At 45.0% G+C, this 18,435-nt stretch overlaps 2 protein-coding genes across 8 annotated transcripts in view; one reads left to right on the forward strand and one right to left on the reverse strand.

Moving 5' to 3' along the window:
- The window catches only part of DCAF1 (DDB1 and CUL4 associated factor 1), a 57,743-nt gene extending 47,466 nt beyond the window's left edge, over positions 1–10,277 (forward strand). For all 7 annotated transcript variants that reach the window (XM_042450209.1, XM_042450214.1, XM_042450213.1 and 4 more), the window contains 2 exons: positions 2,415–2,667; positions 9,333–10,277. In XM_042450209.1, coding sequence (XP_042306143.1) covers positions 2,415–2,667; positions 9,333–9,391 — 312 coding nt within the window. In that variant the 3' untranslated portion in view covers positions 9,392–10,277. The remainder of the gene's footprint in view (positions 1–2,414; positions 2,668–9,332) is intronic.
- Positions 10,278–12,175: 1,898 nt separating this feature from the next.
- On the reverse strand, positions 12,176–15,973 carry RBM15B (RNA binding motif protein 15B). Its single transcript, XM_042454373.1, is given in 2 exon segments — positions 12,176–14,905; positions 14,907–15,973. Coding segments are annotated over 2 exon segments (2,892 nt in total). The 5' UTR covers positions 15,906–15,973; the 3' UTR covers positions 12,176–13,012.
- Between the last annotated feature and the right edge of the window lie 2,462 nt (positions 15,974–18,435).

Raw genomic sequence — 18,435 nt, forward strand, 5'->3', positions numbered from 1 at the left:
TAAATGTATGGTGTAGGCAGTGTTAACAGAGAACTAAAAAAATTCAGTTTTCAACAGACTAAAATACAGTACTTGGTCTCAGTGGTGTACTCTCTAATGTGGTTTGTTATTTAAGTGAAGGGTAAATAATTTGGAAAATGAATACTTAATTTGGAAAAGTTCTTTTGGTGCACATTTTATTGATAGTAGCCATCAATTTTTTTGTGAAATTTAGCAAAGAACTGCAGTTGGGACAATATCTTTTGAAAATGTGTGTGTCTGCTGAGGTGCTTTGAGGAGTTAGGTGGTACACTTTGTGACATACGTTTTGACTGTTGAACAGAATCACTAAATATATGGTGTAGATAGTGTTAAACAGTTTTGTATAGTTGCCCCTCCTTTCTCACGGACTTGAAGTCCATGGTCTTGAATATTTATGGAGGGGCGATCTCTGTTGTTTTCAATGGTGTGATCCCCCATGGCGCATACCCTGCACACACTTGCAGGCATATGCCCCATTCAAGCCTATGGCGCTTGAATATAGGCGAGTCTCTGTTTTTGTGGGGGCGGAATGGATCCCCTGTGAAAACAGAGGGCCAACTGTATTAGAAATGTCATTTTGTGCTTTGTGACATAGTATTAAATAAATACTGGAATACAGCAATATTAGGGAGACATTAATTTTTCACGTATAACTTTGCTTTTCTTTGCAAATCCAGCACCTGATTCTTGGGTTTAAGACTTGGGTTAAGATGTTACTCAATGGGAGACCCTTGATTCAAGCTTGTTTCTCTGTTGTCTATGAAAAACATGAGCCAGTTAACCTTCTTCAGAGCACCTGCCTGGAAAGTTCTTGTCCACACCAGGAAGTGTGTTCCCATAATTTGTTAAATATGTACTGTATGGAAAGCCTGTGAGATTTGGATACATGCTATAAATAAACTTGAAAGGATTAGCAGAATATCGTGATTTAAAGCAAATCATTTTACATTCCTGAATTATATTTTGGGTATGGGTTATGTTTGGAGAACTTGATACTGATCACATCAGATTTATTTCTGTTTTACCCCTCCTCCTGGCTGATTATCTTGATGAGATGGAGCAGTGAGAATGTGTTCATATGGGAACACTTCTCTTTCTAAGCAGCCTTTCTTGGCAAAGAGGCAAATTCTTGTGTGAGTGTATATATATATATGTGTGTGTGTGTATGCACAAATTGTTGTGTCTTCTGGTGGCACAGTGGGTAAATGCCTGTACTGCAGCCATTCACTCGAAACCACATGGTTGTGAGTTCAAGACCAGCAAAAGGGCCCAAGCTCGACTCAGGCTTGCATCCTTCCGAGGTCGCTAAAATGAGTACCCAGACTGTTGGGGGCAAATTAGCTTACTTGCTAATTAGCTTACTTGCTGTTCACCGCTATGATCTTTGGAATAGCAGTATATAAATTAAAAAAATTATTATTATTATTATTATTATTATTATTATTATAACAGCTCTCCATTGGAATCAAGAGCAGGGAGATGTTAGAGATCTCTAGTGATGCTTTTGAGAAAATTTTAACTTCCTTATCAAGTCAAGACCAAGTAACTTTAGTCACAAGTGTTCCTGTGACTATTGTCTCTATTTTACTGGGATGAAATTAATGTCCCCCAAATCAGTTTAAACTTCTTATTTTCTTTATGAGGTATCACCTTCTGTGTTGCATTTCACTGTCTCGCAAATAAGACTTGAAAATAACTGATTGATTAGTTCAAGACAAACAGGATGATAGTGAAAAGAGAAACCTTTGCTGGACTATTTGACCAAATTGGAGATGTCCATTTAATGGTTGGTTTAGATTTCCATTCATAGCTAACCACTGACAGTGTGATTGCCAGTTATAGTGGCCTGTTGAAATCAATGAGACTTAAATTGTAACTAAGGGCCCAAACAGACAGGCCAAAATAAAGCTGCTTTGAGTCACTTTGGAGGTATGCTGTTTAAATGATGCCCGTGTCATAAGAGATTAGAAGCTGTGTCAAAGCCATGCTCTGGTGCAGCTTCTGGCCTCTTGAGATGCATGTGTCACTTAAATAGCATATGTCCAAAGTGACCTGAAGCAGCTTTATTTTGACCTGTCTGTTTGAGCCCTAACTTGTCCCATTAATTTCATTCTGCCCAGTGGCTAGGAGTATACTGGCATTTGGACTCTTCTAGATCTGTTTTAAATGGACAGTTTGTTAGCCTTTTGTAATATTACTTCTGCAGTTAAGAGTTTTGTCTCCACAGTCTGTTGCATTTGATGGGAATCAGGAAGGAGAAACTTTAAGCTCTGGACATGTTTTGGTGGACACTTTGAAAGGCATGGCAGTATGTTTATCACTGTAAGGTTGTGCGTTGGTCCATCCAGCTCTTGTTAGCTCTCATGTGGCCTTTTTTGGTAATATTTCTTCAGGAGGAGGAGGAACAGGAAGAAGATGATGATGAGGATGAAGATGATACAGATGACCTTGATGAACTGGATACCGATCAGCTGCTGGAAGCTGATCTAGAGGAAGAGGAAAACAATGACAATGCAGGAGAGGATGGAGAAAATGATTTCTCACCTTCAGATGATGAGGAACTGGCGAACTTGCTAGAAGAGGGGGACGAAGGGGAGGATGAAGATTCTGATGCAGATGAGGAAGTTGAGCTCATCCTTGGTGACAGTAAGTATGGTTCCTAGAAAGTAAGTTTTAGAGCAAACCAGAATGGAAATATACAGAGTAAGACACCCACGTCCTTTACAAAAATGTATTTTGCTCTAAGTCTTTGTGTAGATTCCAGTCTGCCAGCTTTTCTTTTCTCTCTCGCCTTTCAACAGTCTCACAAGTAAGGGAAAATGTTTCCCATCTTGGTAGCTCAGATGCTGAACGTTTGCCTTCAGTTTCCAGCTCAAACTAATGTGGGATTGTTCTGAGTTTACAGTCTTATCTCTGCGGACACTGCTGCTACTGCTAACCCACCATGGATAAACTATTCAGGTCTCATTCAGTTTGGGCAGAACTTCAGATTTTTAAGAAAAGATAAAGTAGTCCTAAAGTTCTATCGTCCCATAAAGTTAACGATGGTGAAAGCCACTGCTCAGTGAAGGGATAAAATCTGGTTCCTATAGGCCCCTAAATTTAGCCATCTCATTTAAGGCAGCTCTTCATCTTCATGGGCCAAACTCAATTATTGCAGTAACACGGTTGTTATACACAGTAAAATGTTTGCAACATAAAGTTAAAAACTAGGACTGCTGGGTGCTGTAAGTCATAACATCTGGAGGGACCCAGTTTGGAGGGAGGCTGGGCTGTTTAAACTCCATGTGATTGTGCATAACTCAGTAGGACATTTTTTTGAGTAAACATGACATGTAGCCATCCTCCAGGAGAAGAAAGTCAAATAAAATCAGCACCAGTCCCCTTCTGCTTCCTTTTCAGGTGCTTGCAAAGTCAGGCAGGTAACTACTGAATGTACTAAGTGACTCATTTCAGATGCACAAAGATAGCCTATTGCAGCCTCTAACATGTACACTGGTGGCTCAGTTTTACTGCTTGATCTTCCTCACATTTTAACAAAACCAACACTTCATTCAGGAATCCAGTATTGCCACAGGTGGTGGGTGTTAGAGGCCCCAGCCTCTTCTAATGACTCCATTTGAGTGATTCCGTTTATTTCATTCTCTCTGTTACCTCTCTGGAAGTTCTGTTTTGTACAAGTTTTAAAAACCCAAAAGCCACACAGAGGGTAAAAGATGGGAGAGGTAAGTTGTGGGAAAGGATGGTTATTTTAAAAAGGGTTGGATAGGGATGTGGAGGGAAAAACGGTATAAACTTTGTCCCAGGTATATAAAGTGGTGACGGGAGAAGAGATGAGATTCAGTCTGCATGGGAACCATCAGTGCCCATTAACCTAGAATTGTGTTCTCTTCCAAGTTATGGGCTGTGTGTGTACCTAAAGCTGTTGTCTACTGATATGAGGAAAACATTCAGCATGTGCTCAGAGAAGGGTTTCCTTTATTGCTCCATAACATGTTCTAGAAATTAACCTTGCTAAGTCTGCTCTAGACACACATTCATGTGGTGAGGAATTCATTCATGTGAGGCTAGAGAAGAAAGCACTTAAGAAAGCCTTTTGTTGGTCTCTTCCATCCGCTTTCTCTTTCTTAGAATCATAGAGTTGGAAGAGACCACAAGGGCCATCCCATCCAACCCCCTGCCATGGAGGAAATCTAAATCAAAGCATCCCTGACAGATGGCCATCCAGCCTCTGTTTAAAGACCTCTAAGGAAGGAGACTCCACTACACTCCAAGGGGGTTTGTTCCACTGTTGAATAGCCCTTACTGTCAGGAAGTTCCTCCTAATGTTGAGGTGGAATCTCTTTTTCTGTAGCTTGCATCCATTGCTCCGGGTCTTAGTCTTTGGAGCAGCAGAAAACAAGCTTCCTCCCTCCTCAATATGACATCCCTTTAAGTATTTAAACAGGGCTAGCATATCACCCCTTAACCTTCTCTTCTCCAGGCTAAACATCCCAAGTTCCCTAAGTCGTTCCTTGTAGGGCTTGGTTTCCAGACTCTTCACCATTTTAGTTGTCCTCCTTTGGGCACGCTCCAGTTTCTCAACATCCTTTTTGCATTGTGGTGCCCAGAACAAGGGTGGCATTTGGGTTTTGGAAGCCACTGGAGTTCTTGATGTTAACCTTGGAAGAGGCTGGCCATCAGCCTGCTCTCCCAGTAAGGATGCCTGAAAATGGCCGACTGTTGATGCCCTGGGAACCTGGGATCCTTTCTCCTAGCCTAAAGCCTGTGAGTTTCATCCTGAGCTGAAATGTCTTGCTAGCAGACTCATTGGTGCTCTTCTTTTGTTTTGTTGTAGCACAGCCCTGCACCTCTGTGGTCAGGCTCATGAACCTGAGGGTAGGACCTTGTCAGGTGTCCAGTGGTTTTCTTGTATATTTCTCTGTCACTCCACTGTGTTCTTAATGGTTGTAGGTATTTTGTCCCAAACCCACCATGACATCTTGCATAGCTCAAATTAAAAGATGAAATGCACTTTAAACAAAGCTATGTAATTGCTGTTTTTCTGTATAACTGATGGGCATATACCCTTCAGGTGCTCCAGGTTGCAGCCTGTGCTTCTATCCATGGTGCTGCTGCACATGCTAGTAATGCCAACAATATATTTTAAATATTTATTAAATATATACCCCACTTTGCTTTTAAAAAGTTGTGCTCCCCTCGTGAAGTCAAAGGCTTTCATGGCCGGCATCCATGGTTTTTTGTGGGTTTTTCAGGCTATGTGGGCATGGCCACATAGTCCGAAAAACCCACAAAAAACCATGTGCTCCCCTCCTCTGTTGTAGTAGGTTTCTTCTCATAATATCACAGTGTTCAAATACATTTTAGACATACACACACATTTGAACTTTTGCTCCCTCTGTTCTCATAATAAGGTTCTGTGTAGTTGTCTGTTCAACGTTACTATCCTTGTCATACTCAAAAAGACAGATGACACTTGTTTCTCACCAATATCTGAGTATCTTCTCAGTGCTCTGAAACATGGAGCAAGTTCTTGCAAGAAAGGGTGTGTGTGAGAATATTACACACATTGGGCATTTGTGGAGGATAGGGATGCACTACTGGCACACAGAAATAAGCTAAAATATTGAGGCTTTTGAGAAGACCCTTGAGAATATCATCATTTTTATTTATATACTTATATGCCCCCCCCCCCCCCCCAAGCCTGGGAGTCAAGGCAGATTCTGAGACTTCAGAAATTCAGAGTGCAGAAATAATCCAGTTTAACACCACTTCAACTTTCATGGTGCAATGCTATGGAATTCTGGGAATTTTAGTTTTGTGAGCCATTTAGCTTTCTCTCACAGAAAACTCTGGTGTCACAACAAACTACAGCTCCCAGATTTCCATAGCACTGAGCCATGGCAGTTAAAGTGGTGTCAAGCTGTATTATTTTTGAAGTGCAGATGCAGCCTGAGTGAATGTACAGTATACACTTACTATTAAAAGTTATTGCTTTAGAGTGCTTGGTAAAGGAGATCTCATTGTGTAGTTTAATTTTCATAGGCGCTCAGGACTGTTATGATCTGCAAAATTCATCGGGTCTGTAGGTCAGTGATACAAAAAGCACACAGTCTTCCTCCTTGGGATAATTTTGCAACCTGGTTTTCTTCAGCCAAGAAGCAAAAGACAGCTAAATTATATCTAAATAATTTAATGGACCTTCGTCTCTCATTTCTGTTCACCATTTTTTTGGTGATTTTGTCCAGCCATTACAAGTCCATCTCAATAAGTGTGAGTTTGGTTGGTGTAGTGAGTTGAGTGTTGGCCCACAACAACTATGGAAACCCACTGGGTGACCTTGGGCAAATCACACTCAGCCTCACACTTGCACTCAGAACAGAGCAAAGGCAAATCCCCACTGAACAAATCTTGCCAAGAAAACACTGTGAAGTTCACCTTAGGGTCACCATAAGTTGAAAACAACTTGAAGACACACAGCAACAAATGGGATAGAGAGAAGTGGACTGAGTGACTGATAAGGAGATAACATCAGAAGCCTTGCAAAAGCCTTGAGAAAGTCATGTTAAATTAAACCATGTAAAGAATGCATGTGTGTAGTCTAGCCAGATATTAAAACTTACCATGCAATAGGGGACGTTACTCTACACCTGATCTCTTATTGGAAATTGTTGTATAATATTTATGTGTATGTATAGTTTTACTGGGAGCTTCATCTGCCGTAAAATTCAAGCATGTTGCTGTACCTCCTGCAAAACAAAACAAAAAAAACTAAACAAAAAACTTCATTTCATCTTGAATCTTAAATCCTGACCACATTGTGTCTCATATGAACAATGTATTGTTCTCTCATCTCTCTCCATGTTATTGTACCACATTTAGTACTTCTCAAACATAGTTTTGTCAAGTTCTCCCTTATGTGAGCCTAACTTAATAACTGCTCTTGGAGAGCCTTGGGCAAAACTCTCCACTGTGCCTGCATTGCTTTGCACAGCTTCACCTGTCTGGGCTCCTTCAGCTGGCGCTCTGACCAGGAGTTTTTGTTCTTTTTTTCAACAAGTGTTCTTGAAAATGCCATTAAGGGCTTCATCTGGAAAAGGAGAGCTCTTTGTTAATATTATTTATTTCATTTATATGCCATCTTTCTCCAGGAGTAGGACCCAGAAAAAGAATAAAATAAAACATAACAATATAAAATTTAAACCATAAAAATCATATTAAAAAGGTGTGTGTGTGTGTGTGTGTATTTAAAAAGCATACAATAAGAAGCCTCCCTGCAAGCAACCTGTTAGAAGCCTGCTTAAACAAAAAGGTCTTTGCCTGACAGCAAAAGGAAAGCAGGAAAGGAGCCGGCCTAGCCTCTCGTGGCAAGGCATTCCAGAAAGTGGGAGCAGCCACTGAGAAGGCCCTCTCCCATCTTCTCACCAATCAAGCCTGCAATGGTGGTAGGGCTGAGAGAAAGCCCTCCCCTGTGGATATTAGAACCCTTTGGAATTCTGTCCTGCCGGTTAATGTGTATTTTTTTTATTTCTGCAGGATTCTGACCTTTACACTGCTGAAGGAGCACCATTGTATCTAGGACAAACCCACACATGCAGTGGAAGCAGAGCCATGGGCCTAAACACTAACTTGGATGTTTTGCTCTCTCTCCCTTGAATTTTCTTTTAGTGTGATACCAATCAGTTTACTAAGGAAGAAGTGCTGCTTTGAATGCTGCACTGCTATAGATATCGTACAGAAAACATGTAGTGCAGTTCTAGTTCTTTGCTTGAGTTTGCTGTATCCATACAGCAGGTTTTGATGTGGCTGTTTTAGTGACATGCAAACCAAAGTGCAGAAAGTTGCCGAAGGAAAGAGTATTGGAGAACTCCAAAGTTTAATACCTGAATCTCTGTTTTGGAGTGTGCTGCCTGTTCTCATTCTGCTCATGCTCTTTATAAAAATTCCAGAATAGGGTAGGGATTAAAGCAGTTCTCTAAAAGCTTCCTCTGCAGAATACAGGAGCCCTTGGTAATCCACCCTTGCAGAAATTAAATTTAGAACACAGGGACAGCTTTCCTCAAATTAGTGTTGTAATAGTGGGACATCACTACAGGAATGTATTTGAGTACAGTTGGCCTTCTGTATCCATGGATTCAACCACCCACAGATTGAAAAAATATATTTTTAAAAAATTCCAAAAAGCAAGCTTTGATTTTACCATTTTATCTAAGGGACACCATTTTATTATGTATATAATGGGACTTGGGCATCTATGGGTTTTGGTATCCATGGGGGATCCTGGAACCAAGCCCCAGCGGATACTAAGGGCCCATTGGTGTTAAATGCAATTGGCATGCTTAGATCTGCTGTCCTTGGTAGTAGTCTCCTGGCAATGTTAATCAGACAAAATCAAGCACGTTTGAATCCTATGCCAGTGTAACATAATTTTCCCTTATCCTGTAAAGCAGTGTTGAAACATCATTTTTCTGTATCCTGTCATATTTCAGTACTCAAATAACTTTGTGATGTCTAGGCTGTGAAGTTCTTTGTTTGGAGACAAGGAGTGGGACAGGATCCATCTGGCTAGAAACATCTAAATAATTCTTAAGCATGTGTAGGAACTGGCTCTTACAGTAAATGTCCCTCCAACTATAGCAAACCACAATTACCCCCCCTTCTTTCATCCTCCTTCCTGGTTCTATTAGAGCAGGGAGGTAAAAAATCTCCTCCTCCTCCTCCATGCAGCTGAGTTCACATGCATGGCATCACCTATCTACTGTTGCTGTTGGGACAAAGATAGCAGTAAGCATTACCTGCCCCATACTGTCTGGTATTAGAAAGGGCAGTCTATAAGGGCAGGGAATGAGCATACTCTGTTTCTGCCTGCTTTTCAGGTTGTTCGCACAACTACAGATGTTCCTTCATAAACATAGCTGTAGGCTTTTCTTGTTTGTGCTTCAGAAATTGGGTGCCAAGTATAACACATTTTGTACAGTTTGGTCTTTTTACAGGTTTGAGATTTTATCTTGTCTGACTTTAGAATACAATCAAATCATGGGCATAATCTTCTGTCCACTGTGTATCTTTAGAAATTGTCTTCCTGGAAAGTTGCACTTGGATAACAGCAAAATCCTCACCTGGCCTATTTTGGCACCACTGGTTTTTGCCCAGAGTGCCTAGGTGACCATATTGCTGTCGTGGGTAGTTTTGACTCTTGACAACTATTGTTGGAGCAGTGGTCTTTGGTTTGGAACAGACCTCCCTGCTTGGCATCTTTTTGACACTGGAAGCTTTGCTTTATTCAAATAATCCATTTGTCCCCTTTCTAGCTGACAGCTCAGATAATTTGGATTTGGAAGATGACATAATGTTGTCTCTGAATGAATGAAGAGTGGCCATCCTACAGGATGTTGGCAGCAGGAAAGCTCCCGTCTCAGAAGCCAGGAGACCAAATCAGGAGGCGATACTTTACACCCTCTCAGATTGTAATTCTTGGGCGAACATCTAAAGAACTCCAGCCCTTCTGATCTTGCAGCGGACAGATACTGTACATGCGGCTGGCATGACCAGAGCCTCCCTACAGAGACCAGGGGCTTGGCCTTTAATTTCTTTTATTCTTTTGGTTTTTAGGATGAGGCAAGACTCTCCTCTCCAGGGAGACTTCTGAAGATATTTCACAGTATATTTTCTTTGTATAAAGTTCTTTCCTAAAGAACAGAAATAGTTTTATATGAAATAAAAAAGGATTAAAAAAACAGGCAGATGTTATAAAGAAGGTACAAATTTGTATCCTAATATTTAGTCACCATGATAAATTTCTGGGGGAGAAAAAGAAGTTAAAAAATAACAAAAAGGGCATTTTTATTGAAAAGAGAAGGGTGGGAGAAAGTGAATCATGGATTGCAAAAACTGTTGATGAGTGATTTTTATTTTGCATATAATTTTTTAATAGAGGTGTTGCTACCTGCTGTGAAATGTTCATTTTTTGGTCAGATGCCTTTTGTCCTGTCAAGAGCCCCATGAGACTTCTGGCTGTGATGCCACAGTGAAAGGCTGGAGGTCCTGTTCAGAACCTGCCATTGCTGGAGATGTAGGACTCATCTATAAGTTCCCCTTCATGCCATCCCATCCTTGTGATTGAAATTTTTAAATCTCCCCCCTTTCCCTTCTGCCCTTTGTGTGAAAACTGCAAATTGAAGGCCTTTTTCTTTAATGTAAATTGTATTTATTAAAAAAATAAATAAAATAAAATTCATTTGCTGCCTTTGTTGGATCTCCAACTCTTCAAGCTGTCTCCTGTGCCACAAGATAGTTGTTCATACAGGAATTGCAACTGCATTCACGTGAGCTGAACCGGGGGGGGGGGGGGAGGCATACATCCTTAATGTTAACGTGAGATTTGGGAGGGTACTTTTCTTCACTTTAACATCTTTTGATAAATGATTATCAAAATGTACCCACAAAGACAGTGCAGACATTAATCAGTTAGGAAAATTTAAAAGATGTCCATGAATAATTTAAAAATTTCCCATCTGTCTCCCACAGATAACTGTGATTGATTTACAGTATTCATATTTGTGAAGACTGCCTACATATATGTACCCCATATCAGCTGGCAAGTGCTTTAAAAAATCAAGATGATTCCTTACTATTTTGCCTGCACTTAAGACTTCCAGTGAAAAATTTTGGTGAAAACATTTTGTTCATCCCCAGATTTTCCTGTTTCAAACACCTATCCTTTTTCTGATTTAATCTTTGAAAATGAACAGATGCCACAGTGTTTATAAATTAGCTGCACTAATAACATTGATAAGGTGAAGGGTGTTTAGAAATGATTGAAATTAGTGAAAACTGCCTTTAGCTGTTCATGTGTGTATTTCTCCAAGTTCAGGCCTTTTCTGGAAATTTATCAAAAGCTATTCAGAAGCAAACAAACCATTCCTTTTTAAGATCTGGAGCCATTTAGAAATGTCTTCTTGACCCTTCGTGATTTTGTTGACTTACCAATATGATACATCAGTGTGACTGATTCTCCCCCAATATGTCACCTTGTTCCAATATGCCAGCACACTGGATGGAGGTCTAATATGGTGAGATTTGGTAGAATCTTCTGTACAGAAAATTCTCTCCTCCACTTCAGAAATTTGTTTTTTGACAAGTCTTCCTTGTTGCAATTTGTGCCAAATTTAATTCAGATCTGTAGATGAAGTCTGATAGCTATTAGTAAATCTGGCAAGAGACCAGCATTTACATGTCTAACAACATCTAAGTCTTAATCTAGTTACTGTGAGATAGGCCCAAACCTTTCAGAATAGAGGTTCAAGTCTTTGTTTAGGATGTGGACTGCAAGAGATTCTTCAGCAAGCCATTTTGAATAGTTTCTCTGACACATCTGATGAGTTGGATTTTCTATGCCCGCTACCCTAATTTCACTGTACAATAACAGATTTTAGTTGCCTTAAATTAAATCGAGCAGAGATGGTAAATCTCAGAAGCCAGACTTGGGCTGTACAGGATAGCAGTTAACATCCTGTACGGTTCATGTCACTGCTGCATGGTGTGCTAAACGCAAAATAATTTTTTCTGTTTCCCAATCTACGCATTCTTAATGTTGCCAATTCCTTGAAAAGCAAGATTAGAAAGAGAATTATGCAAGCTAAGTGGATGTGCATACATCTATTTATTAATTGCATAACTTAAGACACAAGTGGAGTTAACCTAGTGTAGAATGTGGGATGATTTTACCACAGCGTATACACACTCCACCTTATATTTTACAATCCACACTTCATTCTTTTTACCTGAGGGCTACTTCACAAAACCATCGCCTGCATACATAGCCATGTCTGACAAGTATATTCTGCTGCAAGTACATACATGAATCCCCTGATAGTTGTGATTTCTACTATATGGGGCCAATTGGACAATGTGTTTTTATTGCACCTGTTTCTATGCAAATTTTCTCTACCAAGGTGGTTATCCCATTGCCTCATGTCCTGCAAGAATCCCAGAGCAGTAAAGAGTGAGATCATCATGTGTAAGATTGCCACTTTCTGACCAAGAAGGATTTCTAGGTAGTACATCTACTGCCTAAACCTGTTGTGTATTGCATGGGGTTGGGGTGAACTTCATTATGTATAGTACAGTACAGTACACACACACTATAAACAGGTAACCTTGTCATGTTTTTATTTTTGTGATGAAGGAACTCAACAACATAATCATTTAGATTTTGTTATCAGGTCCCACTCAAGTGCCTGGTTATTTGTCTTCCTGAGAACCCTGCAGTTATTAACAGGAAATCCAAGGAACAGCTTTGAATTTGCAATATTATAATCCATCCAACAGTCAACACAGAAAAGAGGAGGAGGGGAAAAATTCAAGGTGCCTTGTGTCTTAATGCAGAGGTGCTGGGGGCTGGACTAAACATTTAAGCTCCACAGGGCTGTTCTTTGGTTAAGACCACCTTAAAAGTTCTCACCCACCACAAAAAGGCTGGTCTAATCAAGGCTTTATTACCTTATCATTATTATTTTTTTAAATCTGGTATTAACTATTGATGAACGAAGCAACCAGGCTTCAACTTTCAGAGAAAATCAAAAAGCACAAAAACTGGCATATTGTTGAACAGCAATAGAAAGAACTGCTGTTAGAAACTGAAGGAGATGTAGTTACTAGCTGCATCTACTGGAGCACAGAGCCAGCCTGGCAGACTACAGAAACCAGGACACTGCACAAAGTTAAAAATCCATCAGTGAACAAGGCTTTACTGACAACTTTCCATACATTTTTAAAAAATAAGAACACAGCAGACAGTGTCACGTATTAAAAACAAATAAAATGGGACTCATTAAAATGGTATTAAAATTAATTAGAAGCTAATAAAATTGTAGAATTCTGTTGGAGGACTTTTGGGGACCTCACTCAAAATAATTGGCCTTAAAAGGAACCAGGCTGTGTGAGACAAAGCAACATGGAATCAGAGAAAGGAAGAAGAGAGGAGTAAATACTAGGCAGTATCTTTGACTATCACTATCACCATATGTTCTTCTTCTAACTTTCCCAATGTTCTTAGTGCGGACTGGAGGTACTGCTGGGAAAATTCGCAAGGAGGGAAAGCATAAAGCATGCCTGTGTTGTCTCTACCCTTTGCCCCTCCCACAGGAAGGCTGATCACCCCAGCAGCCTGTTTTTGTTTCAAGTAAGAGACCAGATTCCTGAGAAGCCGCCTTTGCAAGCCAGGCTCCACAGCAGGGAAGGTCCCTTCAGCGCCTGCTCCTTGAGTAGCCTGGGTAGCCAGCAGCACAGCATAGCCATTGGGGCTTCCTTGCTTGATCCGTCGAGTTACTTCGTCCAGTTTGGGCTGGTCAAGCCGGAGTCTCTGAGCAATCTTGAGCTGCGTTAGCTTTCCACCAGACAAGTGGTCTTTCAGAAGCCCATTGATGACCCCCAAGTCCCCTTCAAGGATGTGCATAGATGTAGGGAAGCAGCTGTTCTTCAGGACAAGTTGCCCGTTCCAGGCGAGCTGTAGCGTGTGGGCATAATCTGACAAGCTTTTTAGTTTTTTTGTTTCAGATTTGGACTCTTCATGGGTCTTTGATTCAGACTCACCAGTTCGATGATTGCGTTCACTGTCCCTTTTTTTAGGCTGAGGAGGATCGGTTGTTTCACGATGAGGTTTCTCCTCTGATGCATGCCGATTGTTCTGGAGGGAGTTATTCTGTTCTTTCTCTGTGGTGGACTCGGTGGTGTGGTTTTCCTTCCGGACCCGATCTGGGCTGCGGTCGGCAGCTGCCCCACTAGCCTTCGCCCTGCTTCTGTCCTCGTACGGCGAGTGGGTGGCTCTCCCACGGTCACTGGAAAGGCTGCGGCGTTTGCGCCTCTCTTCCCAAGGCTTAAGCACGCTGCGGTCGCTGTCGCTGCCCCAACGTTCTCCACTCCGGCTGCGTGCTGACCGACTATAGGTCTCCAAATTATTTCTGCGCTCTGCATTTTTGACAGGACTAGCCCAATCAGCCTCTAGAAAGCCCCTTTCTCTGTCTGAGTAGAGAAGATGAGGAGGAGTCCTGTCTCTCACCCTTAGGTCTTGCTCTAGGCTCCTGTGTCTGCTGTAGCTTTCAGGTAGCAATTCATAGTGAACAGGCAGCGGGGCAGGTTGGTACTGCTGAGGGTAGCGGGCCTCCTCAGCTTTGGCAAAATCCACTCGCAGTCTCCTGTCTGGCCCGCCCAACGGGAAGCCCCTCATCTGCGCACATGCAGCCTGGGCAGCGTCCAAACTTTCATACTGGATGTAGGCAAAGCTGTCCCCCTTCACATAGTCAATAGTCCTGATGCTACCAAAGCGATCAAATTCCCTAGCAAGGGCTGCCAAAGAAGTACTGGGGCCCAGGCCACCCACCCAGAGTCGGGTAGTGGGGTTGGCTTTCCCATAGCCAATCTTGATGGGGTTCCTGCCAACAACCCGGCCGGACATGGCGACCTTGGCCCGATGTGCCATGTCCAGGTTCTGGAACTTGAGGAAGGCGTAGGCCCCGCCTTGGCCCCGTGCCGGGCGCTTGATCACCACTTCCTCGATGATGCCATACTTCTCAAAGGCCCGCCTCAGCTCCACCTCCGACACGTTGTGGTCTAGGTTGCCGATGAAGAGGTTCCTGGTGGCTCTCTGGTCATCCTCCGGCATGAGGTCCTCCTCGGCCACTAAGGGGTAGCCGTAGGGCCGGCCGCGCTCGTCGTACAAGCCGTAGTAGTCCAGCATCCTCTCCCGCGAGAGCCCCAAGGCAACCGCCTCCAAGGCAAAGGCTGCCGCTGCCGCCTGAGCGTGCCGCGGCCTGGGCTCCCTCAGCAGAGGCGTGGTGACGGGAGAGAGCGACCTCTGCTTGTAGGGGTAGACGCTATGGAGGGGGGGGCAGGAAGGCCAGGGGCTCGGGGGCCGGGGCCGGCGGGGGCGTGCGGCTCCTCCTCCCTCCTCGCAGGTACACCGGCTCCACCTTGAGCGGCCGGTCAAAGAGCAGCAGCTGCCTGGCCCTGGCGTGGCGCCGGGCATCCCTTGCGTCCGCCGGGTGCCGGAAGTTGACATAGGCCACCCGGCCCAGTTCCGGCGTGTGGGAGAGCTTGACGCTGATGTCGCTGGCCCCTCCGCTGGCGAAGCGCTGGAACTGGCGGAAGAGGCCGTCCTCCAGGAGCTGGTCGGGGAGGGCCGGGCCCAGGCCGCTCACCAAAAGGGTCTTGTACTCACTGGAGCCCGGGGGATCCCCTGAGAGGCCCGCCAGGCCTGCCGCTGCAGCCGCCGCAGCCGCCACTGCGGAGAGGCCCAGCCCCGGGGCCAGGAGCAGGGAAGGGGCCACCACTGGAGGAGGGCCGCCCAGGAGCAGCGAGGGGGCCACCACCGAGGGGACCTTGGCCTTCCCGGCCCCTAGCACCCGAGAAGAGGAGGAGGAGGATGAAGGGAGCGGAGGCGGAGGAGGCGGCGGTGGCAGCGGAGGAGGAGGCGGAGGGGCTGCAGAGGTGGCGGCGGCGGAGAGGGCTGCCTGGCTGCTGCTCCTGGCTGCAGAGGAAGCGGAGGAGGAAGAGGAGGCCGCTCCTCGGTGGTTGGAGTCCCCTCCACTGCCTCCAGGCCTCTCCTCCCCTCTGTGGCTGCGGGAGCTGGAGCTGGAGCCCCCCGCGGAGGAGGAGGAGGAGGGCTTGTCTCTGCTGCTGCGGGAGGAGGAGGAGGAGGAGGAGGCGCCCCCTGAGCTCCGGTGTGGGCCCCGCCGGCTGCTGCTGCTGCTGCTCCCTCCTCCGCCGCCGCCGCTGCCGCCGCCGTCCCTCTCCCGCTCCCGAGGCCTCTTGGCGGAGGACGAGGAGGAGGAGGGGGCGCCCCCGCGAGCGCCCCCGGACACGGCCGTCTCCCCGCCCCGCTTCATGGCTCCGGCCCAAGAGGCTCAGGAGGCGCCTCCGGCGGAACTGGCGCTGGCTGCCATCTTGGACAAAAGGGGACGAAGGAAGAAGAGGGCGGGGCCTGGCCCCGTTGCCGCGCCGTAGACGCGCCTCATACGTCATCACCCCGCGCCCCCGCCCAGGAGAGGGAGAGAGAGAGAGAGAGAGAGAGAGACAGCGGATGCGCGCGCAGAGGGAGGGGACGGTGGCGGCGGCGGCGGCGGCGGCGGGGGACAAAAGGCCGCCTCGGGGTTCCCTTCGCGTGCCCCGCTGTCTGCCAGGCTCCTCTTCCTCCTCCTGGTGCCTCGAGGCGGGGAGAGGCTGACTCTGCTTCCCAGAAGGCCTGGTACTTAGCCCTGGTCAGGCTGCTTCCTTGTCGAGGTCCCCACTTTGCCAGCTTCCTCGGGGAAGGCACGCTCTCCGCCCGAGAGGGCGGCATTGGCAAACCCCACCCTGAAGGAGCTTGCCAAGGAGACCCCTGACCAGGTCGCCCTCGGTCGGAAAGGGCTTGAAGGCAGCGGGCGAGGAGCCCCGAGGACACGAATGGCCCAAGCGGAGAGGGCTTTGGCGGTGGCAGGAGCTGCTCCTCCTCCAACCAAATGGCCCTGAGGCAGAGACAGGGGCCTGTTACAGACTGCCAAAATAAAGCTGCTTGGGGTCTCTTTGGAGGTACATGCATCCTAAGAATCCGGAAGCTGCACCAAAGCTGCACTCCAGTGCTTAGGAATGGAGTGTGGCTTTGGCACGACCTCTGGAATCTTAGGACACACGCATCATTTAAATAGCATATCTCCAAAGAGACCCGAAGCAGCTTTATTTTGGCAGTCTGTAACAGGCCAGAGGCTCCCAACCTTTGGTCTTCCCGCTCTTCTGGACTCAGCGCCCAGACGCCTTTGCAAACACATCTGGAGGAGCAGAGGCTGAGAACCGATGCTCCGGGGCCAACTATCACAGGGCTAAGAGTGTGTGACTCTCCCCCCCAAGGCCACCCAGGGGGCTTCCATGCCCAAGGCGGGGGTCAAGCCCTGGCCCTATGCCAGGCGGCTCGCCGCCTGTGCCACCGCCAAAGCTACAGGAGGCCCCTTGTTTTCACTCTGACAAAGCAAATACAGTACACAGGCAGGCTGAGCTTCCCTTCTCCAAAATCCTTAGGACCCCAATTGTGTTCCAGAAAGGCAGGATATACATCATTATTATTATTCAGTTAATTCAAATAGCTCTGTCCATGTGTAGAGTGACTTGTCATAAAGCAGCAGCAGAGCCACTGTCTCAGACACCCAGCAAAAAAGTTCTGGGTTTCTGGAGTATTCAGGCATTCTGAACAAGGGAAACTCAGCTTGTAGTAAGTGCTATGCATTTGGCAGAGGGCCATGTGCAAACAAATCACAGACTCAAGGAAAGGACAGGGGACTTGCAATGGCCCACTTCTTCAACTCCCAGCCTCTATCAGCCCAAGCCCTGGACACTAAGTAGAGATGAGGAGGGGAAATATTTCAGTAACTCACAGGAGGATACTCATTCCTCATCCATGGTTTACTGAAAGAAAGGGACATTGCTTTATTTGTGCAGAAGCTTGATAATCACATTTTTAGAATAGTATTCAAGGCAAGACTGGTACCTTCAAAGCCACCTTGCTGTATCATTATTTTGACACTTCTGTGATATTGTTAGATTTAGAAAACATCTGTCAAAATAACGTATGCTTAAATTCTGCTTGTTTTAAACTGCACTGTTAATGTGCATAGGAAAACAGCTTCATTACTTAAACTGACACCCAGACAGCTGTCAGACCTTATAAAGAACAAGAGTCCCTATTGTCTGGCTCCATGAAATATTTTGGACATACTGTATGCTCATGCAACAAGAATTCCCTGGCCCTCCACAAAATGGAGCCGGTTTGGGAGGATACAATCACGTGTGTTCCACTAACACAGATCATCATACAATAGTATGGAACCTTTGCATGGCAGAACATGTACACAAAACTGGTGACAGTAAATCAACAAGTTGGAAGCTACTGTCAAGTTAAAAGTTACTGGGGTTATACAGGAACAGGTATTAATGACAGATTTCTGAGCGCCAGTGGGAGATACAATATAACTTACAGGCCCAACTCTTGACTTATGTAGTGCTTAAAACAAATTACCTCTGAAAATGGGGCCAGAGGAAAAGCTCCAAATTCTGTGGAAGACCCTCACCTGCAGTAGCAATTGTAAATACTGAACTTGGACAAACGGAGATGGTGCCAATTAGCTTGAGCGCCAACCTTTTTAACTTTGGTTAGTGCCAGCTAGCATTTTATAAGATGATGCTATTATCCTGTTCAAACATAACAGTCCACATCTTCAAAGCATGTGGCCCAGTCCACCTGACTCTGACGTAACACTGTAAAATTCACATAGCTAATCTGCACAAAGTAACAAACTATTAGCAGAGTGGGCACTCATGCCATACAAACTGTATGTTTGGTTGCTAATGTGTAGAGAAAAAACTGGGTACATAGGCACATACATAAAC

This window comes from Sceloporus undulatus, chromosome 2 (genome assembly GCF_019175285.1).
Source record: "Sceloporus undulatus isolate JIND9_A2432 ecotype Alabama chromosome 2, SceUnd_v1.1, whole genome shotgun sequence".
Classification (NCBI taxonomy): domain Eukaryota; kingdom Metazoa; phylum Chordata; class Lepidosauria; order Squamata; family Phrynosomatidae; genus Sceloporus; species Sceloporus undulatus.